General features: G+C 53.1%; 2 protein-coding genes across 3 annotated transcripts in view; one reads left to right on the plus strand and one right to left on the minus strand.

The window, feature by feature from the left end:
- Positions 1-1,885, plus strand: part of EDA (ectodysplasin A) — a 284,456-nt gene extending 282,571 nt beyond the window's left edge. For both annotated transcript variants that reach the window (XM_090264402.1, XM_090264403.1), the window contains exon 8: positions 1,634-1,885. In XM_090264402.1, coding sequence (XP_090120528.1) covers positions 1,634-1,885 — 252 coding nt within the window. The remainder of the gene's footprint in view (positions 1-1,633) is intronic.
- A 5,271-nt stretch (positions 1,886-7,156) lies between these two features.
- On the minus strand, positions 7,157-16,006 carry AWAT2 (acyl-CoA wax alcohol acyltransferase 2). The gene is made up of 7 exons (XM_090264793.1): positions 15,841-16,006; positions 9,986-10,096; positions 9,529-9,599; positions 9,080-9,284; positions 8,450-8,624; positions 7,751-7,935; positions 7,157-7,556 (listed from the first exon to the last, which is right to left on the minus strand). The coding sequence occupies exons 1-7, from the start codon at positions 15,923-15,925 to the stop codon at positions 7,402-7,404; spliced, it is 987 nt and encodes a 328-aa protein (XP_090120919.1). The 5' UTR covers positions 15,926-16,006; the 3' UTR covers positions 7,157-7,401.
- Positions 16,007-20,015: the final 4,009 nt, after the last annotated feature.

Here is a 20,015-nt window from a genome sequence, read left to right on the forward strand (position 1 = left end):
GTGGAGCCAGCCAAGACCAGCCAATGGCTAACTTCCTGCTTTGGCGGGTGAGGGGGTTGGGGGCACCACCCTGGGAGGGAGTTGAAAAGAGAAGAGAGAGGAGGCTGTTTGGGTTTTTTTCCTAGGCTGATATTATTGAAAGACTGAGAAGAGGCTGCTCTCACACCCTGCCACCCGATTCTCTCCTACAGGGTCCCAAGCCTTTGTTCCCCCCTCCCCACTCCCTGCTGCCCCCCAAGATGTTTGGTTCTGCTGCCAAACTTGAACTCTGTCTCAGTACTATGTTCTTTGAGAGTCCGTTCCAGGGCTGCTGAGAACCCCTGTCCCACGCACTGCCAGCTTTACAGTGCTCCCGTGGACTTTCTCTCTCCCTCAAAAAAGTAAACTCTATCTGTCCTTCCTCTTTCTCCCATTTGTTTCTCTACCTGTTTCTCTGTTATTCTTGCCTCCTTCCTGCTGTCATTATTCCAGCCCTTTTCTCCCTCCGTTTTTGTCCTTGTCCTGCCTGGGCCCCTCTGCTCCCACACTCCTGCTGGTTGCGTCCACCGGGTGGCACCTCAGAGGTGCAGGTGGATGAGCCCTGGGGCTTCCGTGGGGCAGGCAGACGGGACTGCGGGGCCAGCAGCAGGGCCTCACAGGGGAGTGGCCAGAGAAGGTGGGTTAATAAGCATTTGCTTGGTCCCACAAGCACCCTGGCACAGATTGGGTGCTGACCAAGAAACTGGATGGCACCTGAATACACTGCCCCTCCAGAAGAACCCATGGAGGGAGCGATGTTCAATAAGTGAGTTAGGGTGACAGATGAAGGCCCTGATCCCAAGGGGGCACATGGGCGTCATCCCAATGCCCTATGGCGCGTTTGTCCTAAGCTCCATTTGGGGGGAAGGATCAAAGCTTGGTACTGAGGGATAAACAAATTAACTCTGCGGGCCTGGGAGAGAATTGGGAGTCACCTCAGGCTTTGGACACCGTGTAAACTGGGGGAACCCCCTTGACACCAGGCCTCTGACAGGTTTGCAGTGCCTTCCAGCCACAAAGTCAAGTTAGGGGCCTGGGTATTGGCCTTCCCGGTTTTTCACCTCATTGGCGGTGGCACGCTCTCCGCCTCTGCATCCATGTCCTCGTCATGAGAGAGGGACCAAGTGGCCTGGTGAGGGTGAGTGAGAGAGACACAGGGTGGGCTGCAGAAGGGCTGAACAGTTGTCGCTGTCCCCTCTGGGAGGGAGCTCAGTGGCTCCTAATATTTTCCGCAGTTGTCCTTGGGGCTGGAAGCTAGTCCGTTTCCCTGTGTGTCTGCAGCGCTGATGGAGCCCCCTGTGTGCACCCAGCATGGGGCTTTGCGCCCCACAGGGGGGAGCTGCCAGTAAGGCACGGCTCCCCTCGGAGTCTACAGCTGGAGTGCTGTTAAAAGAAAGATATACTCGGCCACCTGAGCCCCACGGCGGCATTGTGGAAGGACAGAGGCTGGGCCTGTCACCTGTCTTTCCTGTTGGCTAACTAGCGTGCCTTCAAGTGTCACACTGCCCCTTCCCAAGGGGTGTACGGGCAGCTCATCTGAGCAGGGCTCATGGCAGGGGAGGGCCGCACCCTCTGTCCCCTGTCCCCCAATCCCTTCTCGTTGCCTCTCGCCCAGGTGTACTACATCAACTTCACGGACTTCGCCAGCTACGAGGTGGTGGTGGACGAGAAGCCCTTTCTGCAGTGCACCCGCAGCATCGAGACGGGCAAGACCAACTACAACACGTGCTACACCGCGGGCGTGTGCCTCCTCAAAGCGCGGCAGAAGATCGCCGTGAAGATGGTGCACGCCGACATCTCCATCAACATGAGCAAGCACACCACCTTCTTCGGGGCCATCAGGCTGGGCGAGGCCCCTGCATCCTAGATCCCCCCCACCCCCGTTTGGCCCCTGCCCGTGCCCCCGCCCCCCCGGAACCTCTAAGTGCTGCTGTGGAGTGAGGCATAAGGGTGTTGCAGCCGCAGAGAGAAATGCCCCGCTGCTATTTATTCCCCATTGACCCCCGTGTGGCAGGGCCTGCTTGCCTTGCCAGGACGACCTTGAGCTAACAGGACAGTTGATGGAGCCCCAGGGTTTACATGAAGCAGAACCGTCTCCCTTGTCTCCGTGTGGACGGGCTTATGGCATTGAGTCCCGAGGTCCCTGTCGTCAGTGATCGTTTGTTACACTAAAGCGAGGGTCTAGGACAGCAGGCGAGAGAAAGTATATAGGTGTGCTCCAGACTGTGGGGGCAAACCTCTGACCCCAAGGGGACTGCTACTCCTCTTGGGGGTGGGGGTGGGATGGGCAGGGCCACAGGGGACTGTTGCCACCCAAGGAGAGGGGCAGCGAGGCGGGAAAGGCCAGTGCCTGTGGCAGAGACCAAGGTGGAAACCTGCCCAGGCCAGCCACTGGGGCAGTAGAAGTTCTTGCTGCACCACGCTGCAGCTAGCCAGGTCACAGCAGCTTGCCAGGCTGTGGGGACCGGAAGTTTGTTCTTCCTTGGAGTAAGTGCAGGGAGTGGCCAGAACCTGCCTGCCTAAGAACCTGGAGCCAGACTTGGGGCCACATCTTTCACTTTGTTTACAGCTGTGCTTCAGGCTCAGAAAACACCCTGGGTCCCTTCCCAGTTGCCACTGCCCCACCCCCACCCTTTTCCCAGCCTGGCTAGCGCCCCTGTGTCTCCACAGGACCTACCTCTGTCCGAGCGAGACAGGTGCCTCACCTGGGACCCATGCTTACGTGAGTGTGGGAGGCTCTTTAGAGTGTACGGGCATAAAGAGAATCTTCCATTTGTTAAACAACAGATACTCATCTAGTCGAGTTGTGTCTTGGGGCAAAGTGTTGGACTGGGTGATCTCCAGGAGTCCCTTCAAATGTCAATATTTAGGCAGCTGCTTTAATAACCTCTACTAAAATTCCAAACTCCCAACCTGCCCCTGGGCATCAGCAAGGTGGAGCTTTTCTACCTAACCCAGAAAGGACAAGAGGCAGGGATAGAAGGGTTCTTTTCAAGTTGGCTGCAAGCCAAGTGGTCACTAGTCTAAGCCCCATCTGAAAGGATGGCAGCTGGTACCCTGGTAACCCAGCCTTTCTTCACTCTGGCTTCAGAAAGCCAGGGCGGAGCAGCGTCAGCATGGACTCCAGGGCCGCTCCCCGGATTCCAGGCTTGGAAGAAGCCGATTACCTAGACATTGGGGCAGGCGCTACTGTGACGTGACCACTTCCCTGAGCTTCCCAGTGTGCTTCCCAGCTGGGTCTACCCACGGGAAACAAGCCAGAGGCCAGTCTTTGGTGCTGATCTCAAAAGTGCCTTACACAATCCTCTGTGGTCATAAGAGCAAATGAAAATTTCTCCTTAAAACAGGGAAGATACTTACTCAGATAGCCTTGCTCTGAAAAACCATTCCCAAAACACATTATAATTTTTACACCATATTTATTTAAGTAAAAGAAAAAAAATTGTTCCCAAGCCAGCTCAAGTGCCAATAACACTAGAAAAGATAAAAGGAAATAAACTCCCATTCATCCACAGAAGTCGTGTAAACTAATTCCACACTTGCAGGTGCCGGCTCCACACTTTTCCTAACATACATTTCAGTTAGGGTGAGTTTACCCATCAATCCTTTCGGCAAGTTAATTTGCATACGTTAAAAGTTGAGGGGAGATCCGCCACGTTCTGACACATCCGCTCTGATAATATCAAAAACCCTAGTGTTTAACCAAGGCTCAGAGAGGTTAAGTTCTTGCACCAGGCTATCACCCAGCTGAACTCACTGGCCAGGAGTTTCATGCTGCCGGGCCGTAACTCCCAAACAATCCCATTGAGCCACAGCTATGTGTTGAATTTGGGGTCCTGAGAGAACCGATAAAAATGGTAACATGGACCCCAAATCCTTGTGACTTCTAAGGAGAAACTCAGAGATGCCCCTATCCGTTCCCTGATGGGGACGCCTATTCTGGCTGCCCGAGGCTCTGGCAAAAGGGTGTTTCTGTAGGGGACGGCCATCAGCCTCAGAGCTCTTGCGTCTGGGAGAGCTGACTTGGCACCGCGTCCAAGCAGCAGGTCCCCAGCACCCACAAAAGCTGATATATCACCCTTGTGTCCTTTCACCCAGCCATGAACCAAGCAGGAGATTCAGAGACCCGGGGGCAAGGGAGCTCCTTTGGTGACCCTACAGATGCGTTACAGGAGCTGGCCCCTTCCCACAGCCACTGAGGGACTCCGCTCCTCTACCACACCACCGAAAACTCGCCTGCCAGGATCTCAGGGATGGAGGGAACTGCGAGGGCTGGTCCGAAATGAAAAGGCTGTAATCTTGCAGGGCTTTCGGACCACCTATTCTGCAGATATGGAAGGGATTATGGGGAAATGGGGTTCACACAAACCTTTGACTCACTAGGAACCCTCAAAAGCAACCCTAGAGGGAGGGGCGTCATGACGGCAGCCATAGGGAGCCCTGTTGCAGCAAAGGTAATTGGCAAAGCAAAGAAGCAATTTAATAAGAATATAGACGTAGATTGACCATTTGGGATAAGCCTGATGGGAGTTCACAGGAATGCAAAGTCTAGTATGGACAGTGGGACAAGGATATCTGAGCAGGCGGGTGACAGGTTTGAAGGATTGCATGGCAGGAGCCTTTGCCAGCTGCTTGGACTTCAACAGCCAAGGCTGGCACCAGAGTCTGCTGTCAAGCCTGCTCCGTTACAGGTTCCTTGGAAAATGTAGTCTTGGCCTTATTTGCCCCTTCATCTGTCCTGAGGCAAATTTCTTCTACTGAGCAGAAAAGTACTAGGAACTCTGGAGGTGAAAAAGAACTTCATCCGCACACGAGAAGGACTGGTTTCAGGAATATCTGGTGGTTGCAAATAGACTCAGAGAAACTTAAAGCTAAGATGGCCCTCAGGAATGTAGCCCAGCCTACGTTGTTCCCCGTGGTGCTCGTGTAGAAACTGAGGCCCAGACAGGGAAGTTGACTGCCAGAGGAGCCCCGACCCACAGGCTCAGTAAAGGGAAGGGCCAGAGCAGTCCCCGTCCCCACAGCCTCCTTTCTTCCACCCCCAGACTCAAGGGCAGAAGTGCATGGCCCCCCTGCAGGAGCCCTGCCAGGCAGGGAGAACAGAGCTCAGCCTTCATCTGAGCTGTTCCCTGAGGCGCTGTGGCCTCTGGACTGGAAGGATCCACTGGCCTAGGGGCCGCCCTGCTCCCTGCCTGGAGGCTCCCCTAGGCCATGTGAGCAGAAAGAAGGGACCAGATTTTTTTATTCATCTGTCGGCTCCGAGGGGAGTTGGAATGTGTCATTTTATTTAAAAAGCTTCCAGCTGGGGTCGGGGTGTGGGCTCTGTTGTGGGAATGCCCTGGAGCAGGCCCAGTGCTGCTTTGGGGTCAGCACCCAGTGTGAGATACTGTGTACATAAACTATACATAATGTATATAAGCTGGGATGTAAGTTTGTGTAAATTAATGGTTTATTCTTTGCAAATAAAGCTTTGTCCCTTCCGTTCTTGAAATTGGCTTGAGCACTTCCTTTCTACCAGGTGCATTTTAGCAACTGATGCCACACGTGAGCTGGAGGAAGACCAAGGCCATGCATGGGTCACAAGGAGCAGCAAAGGGAGTCCCAATCTCCTATCAGAATACGCCACCTCCTCTTGGTGCCACAGACCACACGCCCCCATCCCCATCACCCTAGCTCTTCTGTAACTGCATGTTCATGTGCTAGAGGTGCTGAAACAAGAAAGCAATCTTTTCAGGCAGAGATCCAGCCTGGAGTCCCCCTCAGCTTGAGGCTGTGGCATCTGTAACGAATTGCAGGCCAGGGCCCAAAGCAGCCTGCTTAGATCCAGCTCCGCCCGCTCCCCATGACATCCACCAGTCTCACAGATGAGACCTATGTTCAAAGAGTTTAAGTATCTCACCCAAATAGAAAGGTCACTTAGACTTTCAAAGAACTATTGACAAGATCCTACACTGTAAACTCACTGAAACATTGAGATGTCAAATTCAGGGGGTTGTTTGGTCTGAGATAGGAAATGGGCAAAAACATTTGGCGGAGAATAATTCTGTACGGCCTCCAGTGTACAGCATTTGATCACATTCAACATCGTCTAGTGCAGAGGTCCCCAACTTTTTTGGCACCGGGGACATGAATAGGGGGAATGGAGCTCAGGCTGTAATGTAAGGGATGGGGAGCAGGATGAAGCTTCACTCACTCACCTCAGTGCCCTGGGGGTTGGGAACCCCTGATCCAGTGTGTCAGCCTGGCCTGACTCCCACCCAGCCCAGTGTACTTTCTGCCTGACCACACTGTCTCCACCACGTGGTCCTAAGCTCTGTACATGACAAGCCCTGTAGGTGCTGAAACAAGCAAGAGGCTCACAGGAGTAAGACCAGACAGCAGCTCAGGAACACCAGCAGCCTTGGTCCCCATTGTACGGGTGGCGAACGAGATGCCTCGGCAGCAACACACACACACTAGCCTGTCACACATCAGTGCCCAGGGGTGTACAGGCTGAGTGTAGGAGCCCAAGCTGGTCCTCTGGCTGCCTTAGGTAGGAAATAGTTTTTTGTTTTTTTTTTTTTAAGGAAATCACACATGGGAAGCCTGGAGACTAAAAACACCCTGGGGCAGGGGACTCAGGGAAGTAACAGCAGAGAAGGGAAAGCATTTCTTTGCCTCACTGTGTACAGATCATAATCCGAGGCAGGCACCTGGGGCCGACGATCACACTGGTGAATACACAGAATGTTCTTCTAGACTGAACTGACAATTCCATGCAGGTAAACCATGAGGACCAAATGGCGTACACCCAAGAGGAATGGAACAGGGGGCCATGCGCCAAACTGTAAGCTGCCACTGCCAACTATCATCGGGCCGAGAGCCTGGAAGGCTCACCATCCAGAAGGAGAGCTTTACAGTGGCTGGAAGCCAGCCACCTCACTTCCGTCTTAAGCAAGGTGGCTGACTGTAACAAAGGGCAGAGTCAGGGAGCTGGGGGGCAGAGACCAGGCATGGGCCTGAGCCATTCTATTACAGCATTATGAAACGCAAACTGACTGGGGACCGGCGGTGGCAGAGGATATCTATTACTTAAATTTCCAAAGGACTGCTGACAAGATCCTACACTGTACACTTTTAAAGATTTTTAGTTATTTATTTTTAGAGAGGGGAAGGGAGGGAGAAAGAGAGAAATATCAAGGTGAGGCTGCCTCTCACACGCCCCCAACTGGGGACCCTGCCCGCAACTCAGGCATGCGCTCTGACTGGAATCCAACCAGCAACCTTTTGATTCTCAGGCTGACGCTCAATCCACTGAGCCACACCAGCCAGGGCCACTTACAAACATTCAGATGCCGAATTTAGGGCATATTTTGCTCAGGCACAGGAAATGGGGGACATCTGTCAAACTATCACCAGCTCCTGGGTCTCTGGTAAGCCATACTGGGTCTTGTGCTGGTCGAACAGTTTCTTCAGAGCTTCCACATAGAGTGTGTGGTATTTGTCCACCACCTCCTGGCTCGGCTTCTCGATCTTGGGCACTGGCAGAGGCTCCCCAACTGCCAGGGGGGACAGGGAAAGAGAAGAGAAGCGTAAGAACAGCTCACTCCTCAGAATGGGCCTCGGCGCTGCCGCCCAGCTTCTCCCCATCCTCACCGCCCTGACAGTGCCCATCCTGGGCAGCCTCTCGCCCCCGGACATGGCCAAAGCTGAGGCTCAGCTGGACGGCGTTCCCACAGAAGGGCGCACTCACCAATCGTGGTTACGGGCCGAGCATAGGGCAAGAGGCCCCGGGAGTTCTCAGTGAGGCCGCGCCCATAGAAGGCACTAGGGTAGACGTGTGTCACGCTCTGGAACCACTCCTGGAAGCGATTGCAGGGATGAGAGCCACCCTGTGGAGAAAAGGCCTGTCTTTGGACAGCCAGGATGGTGGCAACCCTGCCCAAAGTCCAAGGTGCTACACCACCAGTGGTCTGCAGCTCTGCCTATAGGCTCCTCGGCCCCTAACTCAGCTGGGCCTAGGTCCAGGCCACGTGTAAGGGCCCCGTGGTCTACCCCGAGCTTCCTGTGGAGTCGAAGTAGCAATGAGCTAAAGGAAGCAAGGCCCCGCCCTCCTGTGAACCCACAGGTCTGAAACCCAGGAAGATAAGACTCAAGGGACATTTCATGAGTGCTTTCTTCCCTTGAATCCCCCGGGCAATGTGGGCTCCCTCTGAGATGGCGTCTAGCCAGTCACTTTCACTGAGGGACTGGCCCAGAAGGGAGGCCGATGTGGTGGGCATCAGGCTCCGGGCTGGCCCTTTAAGCAGAAGTGCCTCCAGGACCTGGCCCAGGCTCTGCAACACAGGAGCTTCCCCTCCCTGTTCAGATACGATTTCCGCAAAATCCCTTCCTCTTGCCCTGCTGGGCTTTTGGGGCTGCTCTCCCTGGCCTGGACCAAAACTGTCCTTACCCGTGCTGGAGGGCCCTGTGGATGAACGCAGTCCGGTCCCTCAAGAACAGGGCGGTAGATCCTGGCAAGCTGTGTCTGACCTCAGCCAGGCCACCGACTGCCACAACCAGCATGCTGCCTTTGCCCTTTTGGGTTAGCAGACAGTCCATAGATGAGCGGCTCACAGAGCATAACCCTGGCAGAGAGAGAAGTTCCAACAGTCACGGGCTACTTCCCAAACCTAGCCTCCCTCCCGACATCTTCAGAAGAGGAGAGAGCCTCATCTCAGGCAGCTGAGCCCGGGGCTGCTTTGGAAGACCAGGCCAGAGAGGGCCACAAAGTTGGCCTTGCTCTCACCCATTCCCCAAGCACTTCTTGCTCAGGGAGCCATTTTGATTGATTGATTGATTGATTGATTGATTGATCTGAGAGCAGACAAGGGAGAGAGAGAGAGAGGGAGAGAAACATCAATCTGCTGCCTGTCGCATGCCCCCAACCAAGGACCTGGCCCACAACCCAGGCACGTGCCCTGACTGGGAATCAAAAGAGCGACCTTTCCGTTCACAGAACGATGTCCAGTGCACTCAACCACACACCGGTCTGGGCGAAGGCTGATTTTATTTTGTCTTTATATCCTAGAAGCCCACTCACCCACAGACATGACATAGTCTCTGAGGAAAGGCACCCAGAAAAATGCTCCCAGTGTGAGCACATAAGGGGTGATGCCAGGAAAGATCTTGGAGAAGCCTGAGCCCTCTGTGGCGAAGTTGCCAAAGCCCGAGTGGCACAAGAACCCATGCGGGTGGTAGACGAGGATGTAGTTGCGGCTGGGGGAGATATCATGAGTCTTCAAAAGCTGTGGAGGAAAGAGGGGACGGGAGCGGTATGGCCATGGAATAGAAGAGAAATTCCGGCCAGAGATCTGGAAGGGGTAGGCCTGCCGTGCCCGGCCGTGAGCGCTACGGTAATGCGTAACTCCAGGGTCATCCTCCCCGTGGGTTTGCATGAGAATGCTGCCCCCAACCCCCATCTGGCCCCAACCGCTAGTACCCAAGTTAGGGTTGGACTTGGGGCCCAAGTAGGGATGTGTGGCTGCTCACCCTAAGTGGGAAGTAATCACAGTACTGTCTCCACAGGCACCAACGCCTCACACAGGAAAACTGGCGGCCACCTGAAAACAGAGCCCATGCAGCCAAGCTGTGCCCGCCCTCACTCTCTCCTTCAGGGCACTTCTGGGCCTGCCACAGGGTGCTCTCACCCCTTGCTGTCTCCTGTCCCCCACCCCCCCAAGTGCCAACCAGAACAAACTATGGTCGGCCAGGGCCAAGGCAGGGCAACCTAGCTTTCTGCTTCACTAGCTACCCCTCCGCTAACTCACTACAGTTCTGACCGGCACCTTTCTAGCCCCTTGAAGGAACCCCTGCCCTTGGCTAATGTCACCCAGGCAGGGACAGGCTGAAGGCAGCCTGGGAACCAGCCAAAGCCCCTCGGGATCATAGGAAGAGAAGAGGAAAGAGATTATGTCAGGCGCAGGCATGGCCCCGGCAGGACCCTTACCTCGCTCAGGGGTCTTCCAGTCAAAAGCCAGCCAGGTGAGAAGGAGCACAGTGACAGGCCAGTATGGCGTGAACAGCACCAGGTACAGGTTGACAGAGATCACGGTGATTACTGGAGGACGCCCAGGCCAGAGTTAATAACTCGTGAATGGTCCCTCACATATGCCCTCCCACCGGGGCTCTGCAAACGCCAGTCGCCTGCACTCTCAGCCATGCCCACGCACCAACTTCACTCCCTCCGTGGGCACGGGCCCGTCGGCCATGCCCACGCACCAATTTCACTCCCTCAGTGGGCACGGGCCCGTCGGCCATGCCCACGCACCAATTTCACTCCCTCAGTGGGCACGGGCCCGTCGGCCATGCCCACGCACCAATTTCACTCCCTCCGTGGGCACGGGCCCGTCGGCCATGCCCACGCACCAATTTCACACCCTCAGCCCGGCACGGGCCCGTCGGCCGTCCCCACGCACCGCTTTTACTCCCTCACCCAGCACGGGGCCTGTGCACCCATGTCCTCGGCCCCACACCTCATCTCTGGCACCAAAAACCTGTTTCTGGCCTAGAAAGCAAGGCGTTTTCTTCTCCAGCTGTTCTGCACGCAGTAAGCCCTCCACCCCCTCCCCCACCCGGGACCTGCCGGGGCACCGCTGTGTTGCATTCAATGGCCGGGAGCCAGTGGTGGCGCACAATGACCCGGTCACCAGAGGCTGCGAAGCCTGGCAAGGCAGAGCCAGGAACAGTTTTCCTCCAGTGACCAGTTTCCTGTCCAGTCAGTGAAGCGTCAGAGAAGGGACTACCGGAGAGAGAGATGACCCCCCCTCAGCCAGGTGGGGAGCACACACAAGGGTAAACAAGAAACAAAGGAAAATGCAAGCTGGGATAGAATCAAATCTCAGGCCGTGTTAAGCTCCAAAAAGATTAGGAACACTAGGTTAGAGCAGTTAGGGCAGACTTCACGGAGACTCCTGGGGAGCCACCCTCAGAAACATGCCTGGGCTTGGTTTTGAAACAGCTGCAAATAAGACTGAGGTGGGGAAAAATGAGTCAAAATAAAGGCGAGACAACAGAAAACAGTTCTAAGGGAACATGGCACGTTTTTATATGGACTCCTCACTGGAGCTGCATGAAAATTACCATAACAATGTTGTTTTTTTACAAGACATAGATCCACAAGATAAGAGAATTAGAAAGATGCCTGCCGGCGGTGGGTTGAAAATACCAGCCAAGCGTTTGTCCCCTGGAAAATGGAGGGGGGAGGGAGTGACAACGTAGAGTGAAGAAGGCTGAAACCTTTGCAAAGGCAATGTCTATGAGAGCAAGCAAACCTGTGTGCACTGAAAAACCTGGGGAAGATTCCGAATTGGGAGCCGCCAGGTGTCCCGAAAAGCAAGCGTGAGGCACAGGAGCTGACCGAAAGTCTATCACAGAAGCAGTTCGAATCCCAGCCTTCCGCACAGCACTACTGCCCAATGAAAAGGCTACTCTCTCAAAAACTGAACTAAAGAGACTCGAGACTCTAGAGACTTGCACTAGATGCAGCTAAGATATTCTATATGCGGCCCAATTCTTAATGAAGTACAAAGTAGAATAAAGACAATCTCGGTCACACAGTCTCAGATAGTTTGTCTCCCAGGACCCTTTCTCAGAAAACTCCTGGAGGATGCGCTCCGCCAAAATAAGGGAGTAAGCCAAGCCGGGAGAAGGCATGGGATCCAGGGGAAAAGGGATCCAGCTAGAAAAGGAAGTAAACAGGGCTGGGGCGAGGATGAGGCAAGAGACACTTGCGTGACCTGAGAAGGACGCCTTCCTGAACTGTGTCCACAGTGCCTCCAGCGCCCTCCGGCTGGCAGCTGTGCAGGAGGCCAGGCTGTGACAGGAGGAGGCTGCACCCCGGCAGCTGTGTCCCCAAGGCATTGAAGAGGGACAGGGAAGGAGCGGGACTTAGGGATTCCCCATGGGTTTGTTTGAACTCAGAGAGGAACAGGTCCTTGGAAAGTCTGGAGAAGTAGTAGTGACTAGTACGTCTCTAACAGATTAAAGGAATTTTAAATAAGGAAGTTGTGACTCTCAGGGGGAAAAACAAGTTGCACGAGAAAGAAAAGTAGCCCTGGCTGGTGTGACTCAGTGAATTGAGTGCCGGCCTGAAAAACAAAAGGTCGCCGGTTCGATTCCCAGTCAGGGCACCTGCCTGGGTTGTGGGCCAGGTCCCCAGTTGGAGGCCTAAGAGAAACCAAACCGATTGATATTTCTCTTGCACATTGATGTTTCTCTCCCTCCCTTCCCCTCTCTCTAAAAATAACTAAATAAAATCTTAAATAGAGTGGCAAGCACCAGGATAGGGAAGGAGAACTAAAATTTTAAAAAGACACAAAAATAATCTTAGAGCACTAAATAGCTCAGTTGTGGAAATATGTCCTAGGCCTAGCTGGGCTTATAACCCCCTGGGGAGGCTGGGAAGGAGGAAACTGTAGTGGTCATGGCTAGAGCCGAATTCTCATCTTCATATTGGGAAGTCAGTGACAGTGTCTAAAATTATTAAATCGGAAAGTAGTAATATTTCAAAATTTTAAATAGTCAAATTTACACATGTGGAGGTAAATTCCCAAAGATAAAGAGCTCACAATTTTGAAAATGGCTGCCTCTGGGAAACAGATAAAAGGAAGGAGAAAAGGCCAGCAGCTGAGGCTTTTTACATACTCTTTATAAAACTATTTGACCTGATTGTGTAACTCAGTGAATTGGGCATCATCCCACAGAGCGAAAGGTTACGGGTTCAGTCCCTGGTCAGGGCACATGTGAGAGGCAACTGATCAATGTTTCTCTCCCTCTCTTTCTCCCTATCTTTCCCTCTCTCTAAATCAATAAAAAAAATCTTTAAAAAAAATAAAAGAAGAAACTCAAGTTCAGTAGAGAAATGGGCAAAGGCCATGAATGGGCAGCTAACAGAAAAAAAGCAATGCTAATTGCTAGGAAATATATGAAAAGATGTTCAACCTGATTCATAAACGAGAAAGTACAAAATAAAGCTACAACTTGTTTTCCTGCTGCTTTTGCTTGGAGGTGCGCAGGGCCTCTCCACTCTTTTTCCTTCCCCTGCTATGGGAGTCTCTACGGCCACGTTTGCAACATCACCATTTGGTGGGGCCTCCAGCAACCTGAACATCCCCATCAACCTGTACTGGATGTTTAACATGAATGAGAAATAAACATTTGCTGGGCTAAGCTACTGAGATTTCAGGGTTAATCTGTGACCACAGACTACATAGTAGCCTAGGCCATCTTAAGACACTTGAATGCGCCCATTTTACAAAGGAAAAAGACAGAACTTGGAAAGGATACATAACTTGCTAACGGCACACAGATAGTAAGCACTACAGCTGGGATTTGAGCGCAGGCAGCCTAGCTCCAGAGATTCTCTTAAAGATTTTATTTACTTTTAGAAAGAGGGGAATAGAGGGGGAAAGAAAGGGAGAGAAACATCAATCAGCTGTCTCTCAGATGCATCCCTAATAGGGACCTGGCCTGCAACCCAGGTCTGTGCCTTGACTGGGAATCGAACCAGCACCCTTTTGCTTTGTGGGATGATGCCCAACCTCCTGAGCCACACTGGTCAGGGCCAGAGATGGTGTTTTTAACACCTATATTTTCCTGCCTCTTGGCTATAGGGGTGTGTGTGTGTATGTCTGTGTGTGTGTGTGTCCATAATTTCTGGCTACAGACACACACACAGAAAAACATGGTTAATAGCAGTTACCTGTACGGGGCCTGCCCCAAGTGTCCTTTAATATCAACCAGTCATGCCTCCTCCAATGTAGTGTCAGCTCCTGGGCCTTGGGGACTCAGCTCTCCTGGGAGAACACAGTGGCAGTGAGGGGGAGGGACAGGGTGGTAATGAGCCCCGCCTGCGGGAACAGGACAAGAACTCAGGAAAGACAGTCGAACAGAACCCTAACCCTAAAGCTGCTGGGTCAGAGCAGGCCCGCCCGGCCGGAAGTGGTCGCAGATGCCGCAGGGACGCTGACTGTGCTTTCTGAGCAGCCTGCAGCCGAGACCCAAGAAGAACGTGGCCTTGTGGACTGAGCGGAAGAAGCTGCAGCCCAGACATGCAGCTCCTCTTCCCGAAGACCAGTAGCACTGACCGCCACAGCCACAGCAAACACGAAAAACCAGTTCACCTAAAAGACAGTTCTGGTGGACTCCCCCCAGGTTTTCTTGAGCCCCAATAGCTGGAGGGATGAGGCCGAGAACAGCCGCCACTCCGCCTAGACAGGGAACTCTGCCCTTGCTGAAGTCAGTGCCCCTAAGGCCTGGGCCGCACGCAGCATCCCAGCTGGAGTTCTTGTCCTCAGTAAGAAGTCGTTCTGAGTAGGAATGTTTCTGGGTGCAGAGGACTGGCCTCCTCCTTCTGCATGCTCTACGGGAACAGGTTGACACCCAGCATCCTGCTGGGCGGTGAGTGAGGAGGCGCAAAAGGTAAGGAGAGAGACACCCAGAGGTGAGAGCCAGGCCCTCGTCCTGGCTCAAGTCCCAGGCCACCTTCTCTGCTCCCCAGCCATGTGATCTTGACCAGACCACGTACGCTACGTGAACCTCATCTCCCTCAGCTGTGGGATGAAGATTATCAGGAACAAAAGGTGCCCGGAACAGTGGCTGCATGAAAAAGGGGTGCAATAAATGTGAGCTGGTATCATGAGAGTGTTAGCTATCATTACAAGTGTGTAACGGTTAAGAGGTATTATGATACAGAGCAGTAGTTTTTACCGCCCTGCCTGGTGTGGCTCAGTGGATTGGGTGCCAGCCTGCGAACCAAACAGTCGCCAGTTTGATCCCCAGTCAGGGCACATGCCTGGGTGGCGGGCCAGGTCCCTAGTGGGGGTGCACACAAGAGGCAACCACACATTGATGTTTCTCTCCTTCACTTTCTCCCTCCCTTCCCCTCTCTCTAAAAAATCAATAAATAAAGTATTTTAAAAAATAGGCTCTACCTCATCAAGTGCATGAGGCTAAAATGAAGTCATAGGTGTGAACATACCTGAAACACAGCAGGTACCTAACATATGAATTTCTTGCTCCTGGTCTCTTCCAGCTCTGCTTGCCTGTCATTCCTAGATTAACACCACCCTTTTCTGCATCAGGGGGTCCTAGTGGGGCCTTTGAGCCCCCAGGGCCTGTCCTTTAGCCCGTTCTCCCTAGTCAGTGGCAAGCCTCAGGCTCGCAGAGCCCATGTGTCTTCTTGCTTCCCAGATGTGTCAGCAGGTCACTGAGCTCCCGCCCCGGCCCGCAGCCAGCACGCGCCTAAAGCACCTGGCTAATGGGAACCTTGTCCAGGCCCCGCTCCCCGAGGGCCGGTTCGCTCCAGCGCCTGGAACACAGCGACCAGCATGGCACTAAGTTGCACAGAGTGTTTGCGGTGGGGATAGTGGACAGATAGATAAAATCTTCCACAGCAGGGGCTTTCCCAGCCTCCCTCTGTCACTAGGACACCTGTCTGCCACCCATGGTCCGCTCGAGTTCTGCAAGGTGCAGCTAAGCCCCTTGTCTGGGCTGGTCTCAGAGAAACTGCTTCCCGCTTTCCCCAAACATTCCCAGCATGCCTCAGCGCAGACCCAGGGAGTTTCAACAAACACACCTGCAGCAAGACCCTCTCTCACACATGCACAGACAGCCCTGCACAGGCGCACCCATGAACGCACACACACACACCCGTGTACACCCACGAGTACCAGGCCCAGCTATGTCAGGATACAGGCCAGGGGGACCCACCAACCTGATGGGTCCTGCTAAACCCGGAAACCCCTTGCTCTGAGCCAAACCTGGACCGTTGACCACCCTACTTACCATAGGCTAAAGACTCACCAATAAGCAAGAGAGTTAACACCCACTGGAAAACAGAGAAGACCACCAAGGCGGTCTTGAGATCCTTCTTTGGGAGCGAGAGCATTGTGCCCAGGGTCCCAGTGGCTCTAGGTAAGCGCTGTTTAGCTGCCTGATCCCAAATGCTGGGGCCTGGTAGTTTCCTCCTTCATACTTCTTTCTCCAGTCCCTCCCCAGTCTCCACGCCCTCACCGCGTCCCAGCCTCCACTTGCCTAGTTCCCTTCAGCTCTCTCTCCACCTGCACTTTCACCCCCTTATGCAAGACCCGGGATGGGATTATGACATCCCCTTGCACACCTGCATAGAGTGTGGGTGTAGCTGTGCTGTGGGAAACAGTGGGGTGGGTGTGGGCTGTGGATGATGGGGGGCAGGGAGGAGCCCAGGACACACAAGGTCTGTCTGCATACTTTTTGAGATCTGGCTGTTAGAAAGGACAAGGGCCCCAAGATCTGAGCACTTCTGAGTGTTATCTCGAACTAAATGTTGAAATGTTGCAGAGTATTTTGGAGCTGAAGCTGTGAACAGGATGAGCGAATAGGTTCCCAATCCATGAAAATAGCGAGCTGCAAAAAAATGCTAAGCCTCCCTTAGGGGAGGCAGAGCTTTCGATATGAATCCCTCCCGTCTCCTCTACTTGTTCCAAGTAAACAAAACCACATTTTAAATAGAGGATCCCAAGCCAAAAACCCCTTGAGTTCAGTAACACAGCTATCTAAGGTCTCTCAGTGACAATGTGATGAGAAGAGAAGACAGAGGTCACATGCCAGGCCTAAAACTATTTTACTATTTTTGGTTTTTTTGTCAGTCCAGAGCTCACTACTTTCCATCAAAGACCACACTTAGTCTGTAAGTGTATAGTGGTTGCTAAATAAATTTTTATTGAATGGATAAACAAACGTGAGTACTTATTAAATTATTCTCTGTATGTGCAATTCTAGAACAGGCAAAACTCATCTGCAATTTTTAAAAAAAACCTCAGAGTAGTAGTGGCCTCTGCTAGGGGACTGACAAGGGAGGGGGACAGTGGGAATTTTGAAGGTCACGACCACGTTCTCTGTCCTGACAGAGCTTTGAGTTACACAGATCAAAAACTCATTTGTCAAAGCTCAGCAAATATACACTTAAGACTTGGCATTTCCAGCATGTAAATTTCACCTAAGAAATAAACAAAAGTTGAACTGAATGCTGAAGTGTTAGTATCAATGGCTGCAATTCTCTTTGAAATGAATACAGGATATATTGATGGACGACCGAGTGATATGCTGATGAGCAGATGTGTGATGAGTCCATATAATAAAATATCTGTATGATCAAGGTGGTAAGCGTTCACTGTACAATTCTTCTGCAGGCTTGAAATTTTTTACAACAGGATTTTGAAAAAATAGGTCCCTGAAGGTCAGAGTAAAAATAAATTTTTAAAAATGTGGTTTCTCCATGGATATACATGTGCATGCACATGTTGCTTTTGTGTTGTCAGGATAGCCTTGCTCTGAGAAATCACCCGGAGACCACTGTGGGATCAAGCAGCAGGTTTACTGAGGGAAAAGGGAGGGGGAGTGGAGGATAGAGGCAACTCCTAGACCAACACAAGGGCCCCTAGGAGCGAGGGGAATGGGGAGCAAGGGAACAGGGGTTTCCGGTCCATCTGGTGGGCCTGTAAGAATTGCCTGCCTGGACTTCTGCAGGTGCCTTTTTATACTTGTCCAACACACACTGCAGTGAGGGTGAGTTTGCTTATGTGTGTAGTTGTCAATACATGCTTATAGCCCTGGCTGGTGTGGCTCAGTGGATCGAGCACCAATCTGCAAACCGGACGGTTGCTGGTTCAATTCCTAGTCAGGGAATATGCCTGGGTTGTGGGCCTGGTCCCTGGTTGGGGGCAAGCAAGAGGCAACAGAGCAATTGACATTTCTGTCCCTCTCTTTCTCTCCTCCCCTTCTCTCTCTAAAAATAAGTAAACGTTATCTTTATAAAAAGTGGGGGAGCCATGGAAGAAGGAGGAGGCTTCTGAGGAGTTATCACAATAATTCATGTGTGAGATGGTGGCGGCGTGGGCCACATTGTTGTTACTCAGGATAGGGGCCAGTGGGAAGATTTTGGAAGTCTTCTCTGAAGCAGAGGCCCCACATGGGCCCTCTCCTCTCTGAGGCTTGGGCACCTCTATAGGGGAGTCCCATTAGTGACCAGCAGTTACCCAACTCAAGGGGTTCACGGCTTGGGGTGCTCTATTCAAAGCAAGAGGTGAGGTAGTATTATTTGCTTGCCAACAAGTAAAGGGGGGGGGGGTTCACACCCAAAGCTCTGCCTCACTGAAGGGAGGCTTAGCCATTGCTCATAAACACTATTTGTTTAGTTACATGTTGATTTCTTCTTTGCAGTTCTGGCTGCTGTGATCCTGTTTTCCACCCACAAAACACTGTGCTACATAGCAAGAAATAGCATTTAGAACTGTGAAGACCTTGAGACCCTTGTTCTCTCTAACACACCTACCACGGGTCCTGCCTTGGCCTAGGTACGCTCCCTGCATTCAGCCTGGTCCCATCCAGTTGCTCAGGGAATATGTGGAGAGTGTTGGGTGCGGCTCACCGGCTAGGACCAGAGTGCTAGTTCTGTGAAGGGACTGACCGGAAGTGAGGAGAATAGGGTGGGCCTGTCAAATGTCACATGAGGATGACTTTCAGGCACAGGGGTCTGTCAGGGCTCAACGGCCCCAATGAGGGACACACGGGCTCACCCTTTTTTCCTCTCTAATACCCACATGGCAAAAGCAGCTCCACTTCCACACAAAGTGCGTGCATGGGCTTAGGGGACTTGCCCCGGCACAGAAAAATGCCCAGTGGCCCAGCTGTCTCTCCCCATGGGACAGGACGGACTTGCTAGTGTGGGGGCAGTGCAGCCCACTCCTTATCCAGGCTTTTGTTGGGGAAACTTCCTGGGACTATGCCGCGCTGGAAAACAGTGCTCCCTAATGCTGAACACGGGAACGGCCAGGCATAGATAAGGCTCTGGCTCACAGAAAAGAGTCCCGAGGGCCAATGTGGTGCGGAGGTGAAGGGGGAGCAGAGCCGCTGCCAAGATTCTGACCCGGTACCTGCGTGGGTGGTGGGGATGCGCACGGAGCAGGGGCACATCTGGCAGGGAGGGTAGAACACTCATTGTGGGAGGGCAGGCCCTGCAAGACCAGCAGGCCCTGGGGGAGCTACTGCTGAAGCATGTTCTGCTGACCTTGCAGAGCCGGCTCCCACTTAGAGACCAGCGCCAGCTGCCTTCTAACCTGCTTCCCATTGGAGGTCCCGGACAGACTGCCTTTGAGACAGATGCCACAGTGGGGAAGGGAAGGCTCTGCACCACCCCACCCCACCCCCCCGCCAAGGACAAGCTGCTGTGGTGGGCTGTGGGCCAAGGGCATGAGGCTCAGGGACACGTTCAGGGGCCAGCCTGAACAGAGAGGGAGAGATACTTCTAGAAGCACTTGGCAGGGGGGAGGGGGACAGCGTGGACAGGCCCTCCACGCAGCACCAGTGCGCTGAGGGGGTCCTCATTTATAGCCACCCCTGCCCTGAGGACTTGGGTCCCGTTACTCCCGCCTCTTCACTTGTTCACCGACCCTGACTTCTCACTGGCCCCCACCTCCGACCCTGGTCTGGGAGCTCTCAGGAGCAGAAACTGAGTGAGACTGGGTCACACTGTTCTCAAAGGCCCAGCCCCTAACAGGTCCCACAGTAGGCACCCATGTGACATTTGTTTAAAAAATGCCACAGTGAGTGGAGGCCCGACCTGGTGACCATTGCTAGGCAAATCCCCAGGGCTTGGTTTCTTCAAACGTAAATGGGATGTGAATACCACCTTCTCAGACTTGGGGTGACCCAGCCAAGTGTTAGGTGGCCAATCGTTTGGAACTGTGATCCGGTCCCCACATGCAAGCTGCCGCTGTCACTATCACTGAGAGCAGGGGTGGGGCGCAGAGGGCAGGGCGCTAAAGAAGGAAAGCCCAGAGTTCAGCTGGCCCTGCCCTGAAACAGGCTACCCTCCAAAGAGGGCTACCTTGGGGACAAGGGTGTCAGCAAAGAGCAGAATCAATGACAGTGCGAGCATTTGGAACATTCTATAACCTGATTCCCCATCTGCACAGAGAAGGCCTCGTGCCTGTCTGATG

This window comes from Furipterus horrens, unplaced genomic scaffold (genome assembly GCF_987537825.1).
Source record: "Furipterus horrens unplaced genomic scaffold, mFurHor1.1.pri manual_scaffold_17, whole genome shotgun sequence".
Classification (NCBI taxonomy): domain Eukaryota; kingdom Metazoa; phylum Chordata; class Mammalia; order Chiroptera; family Furipteridae; genus Furipterus; species Furipterus horrens.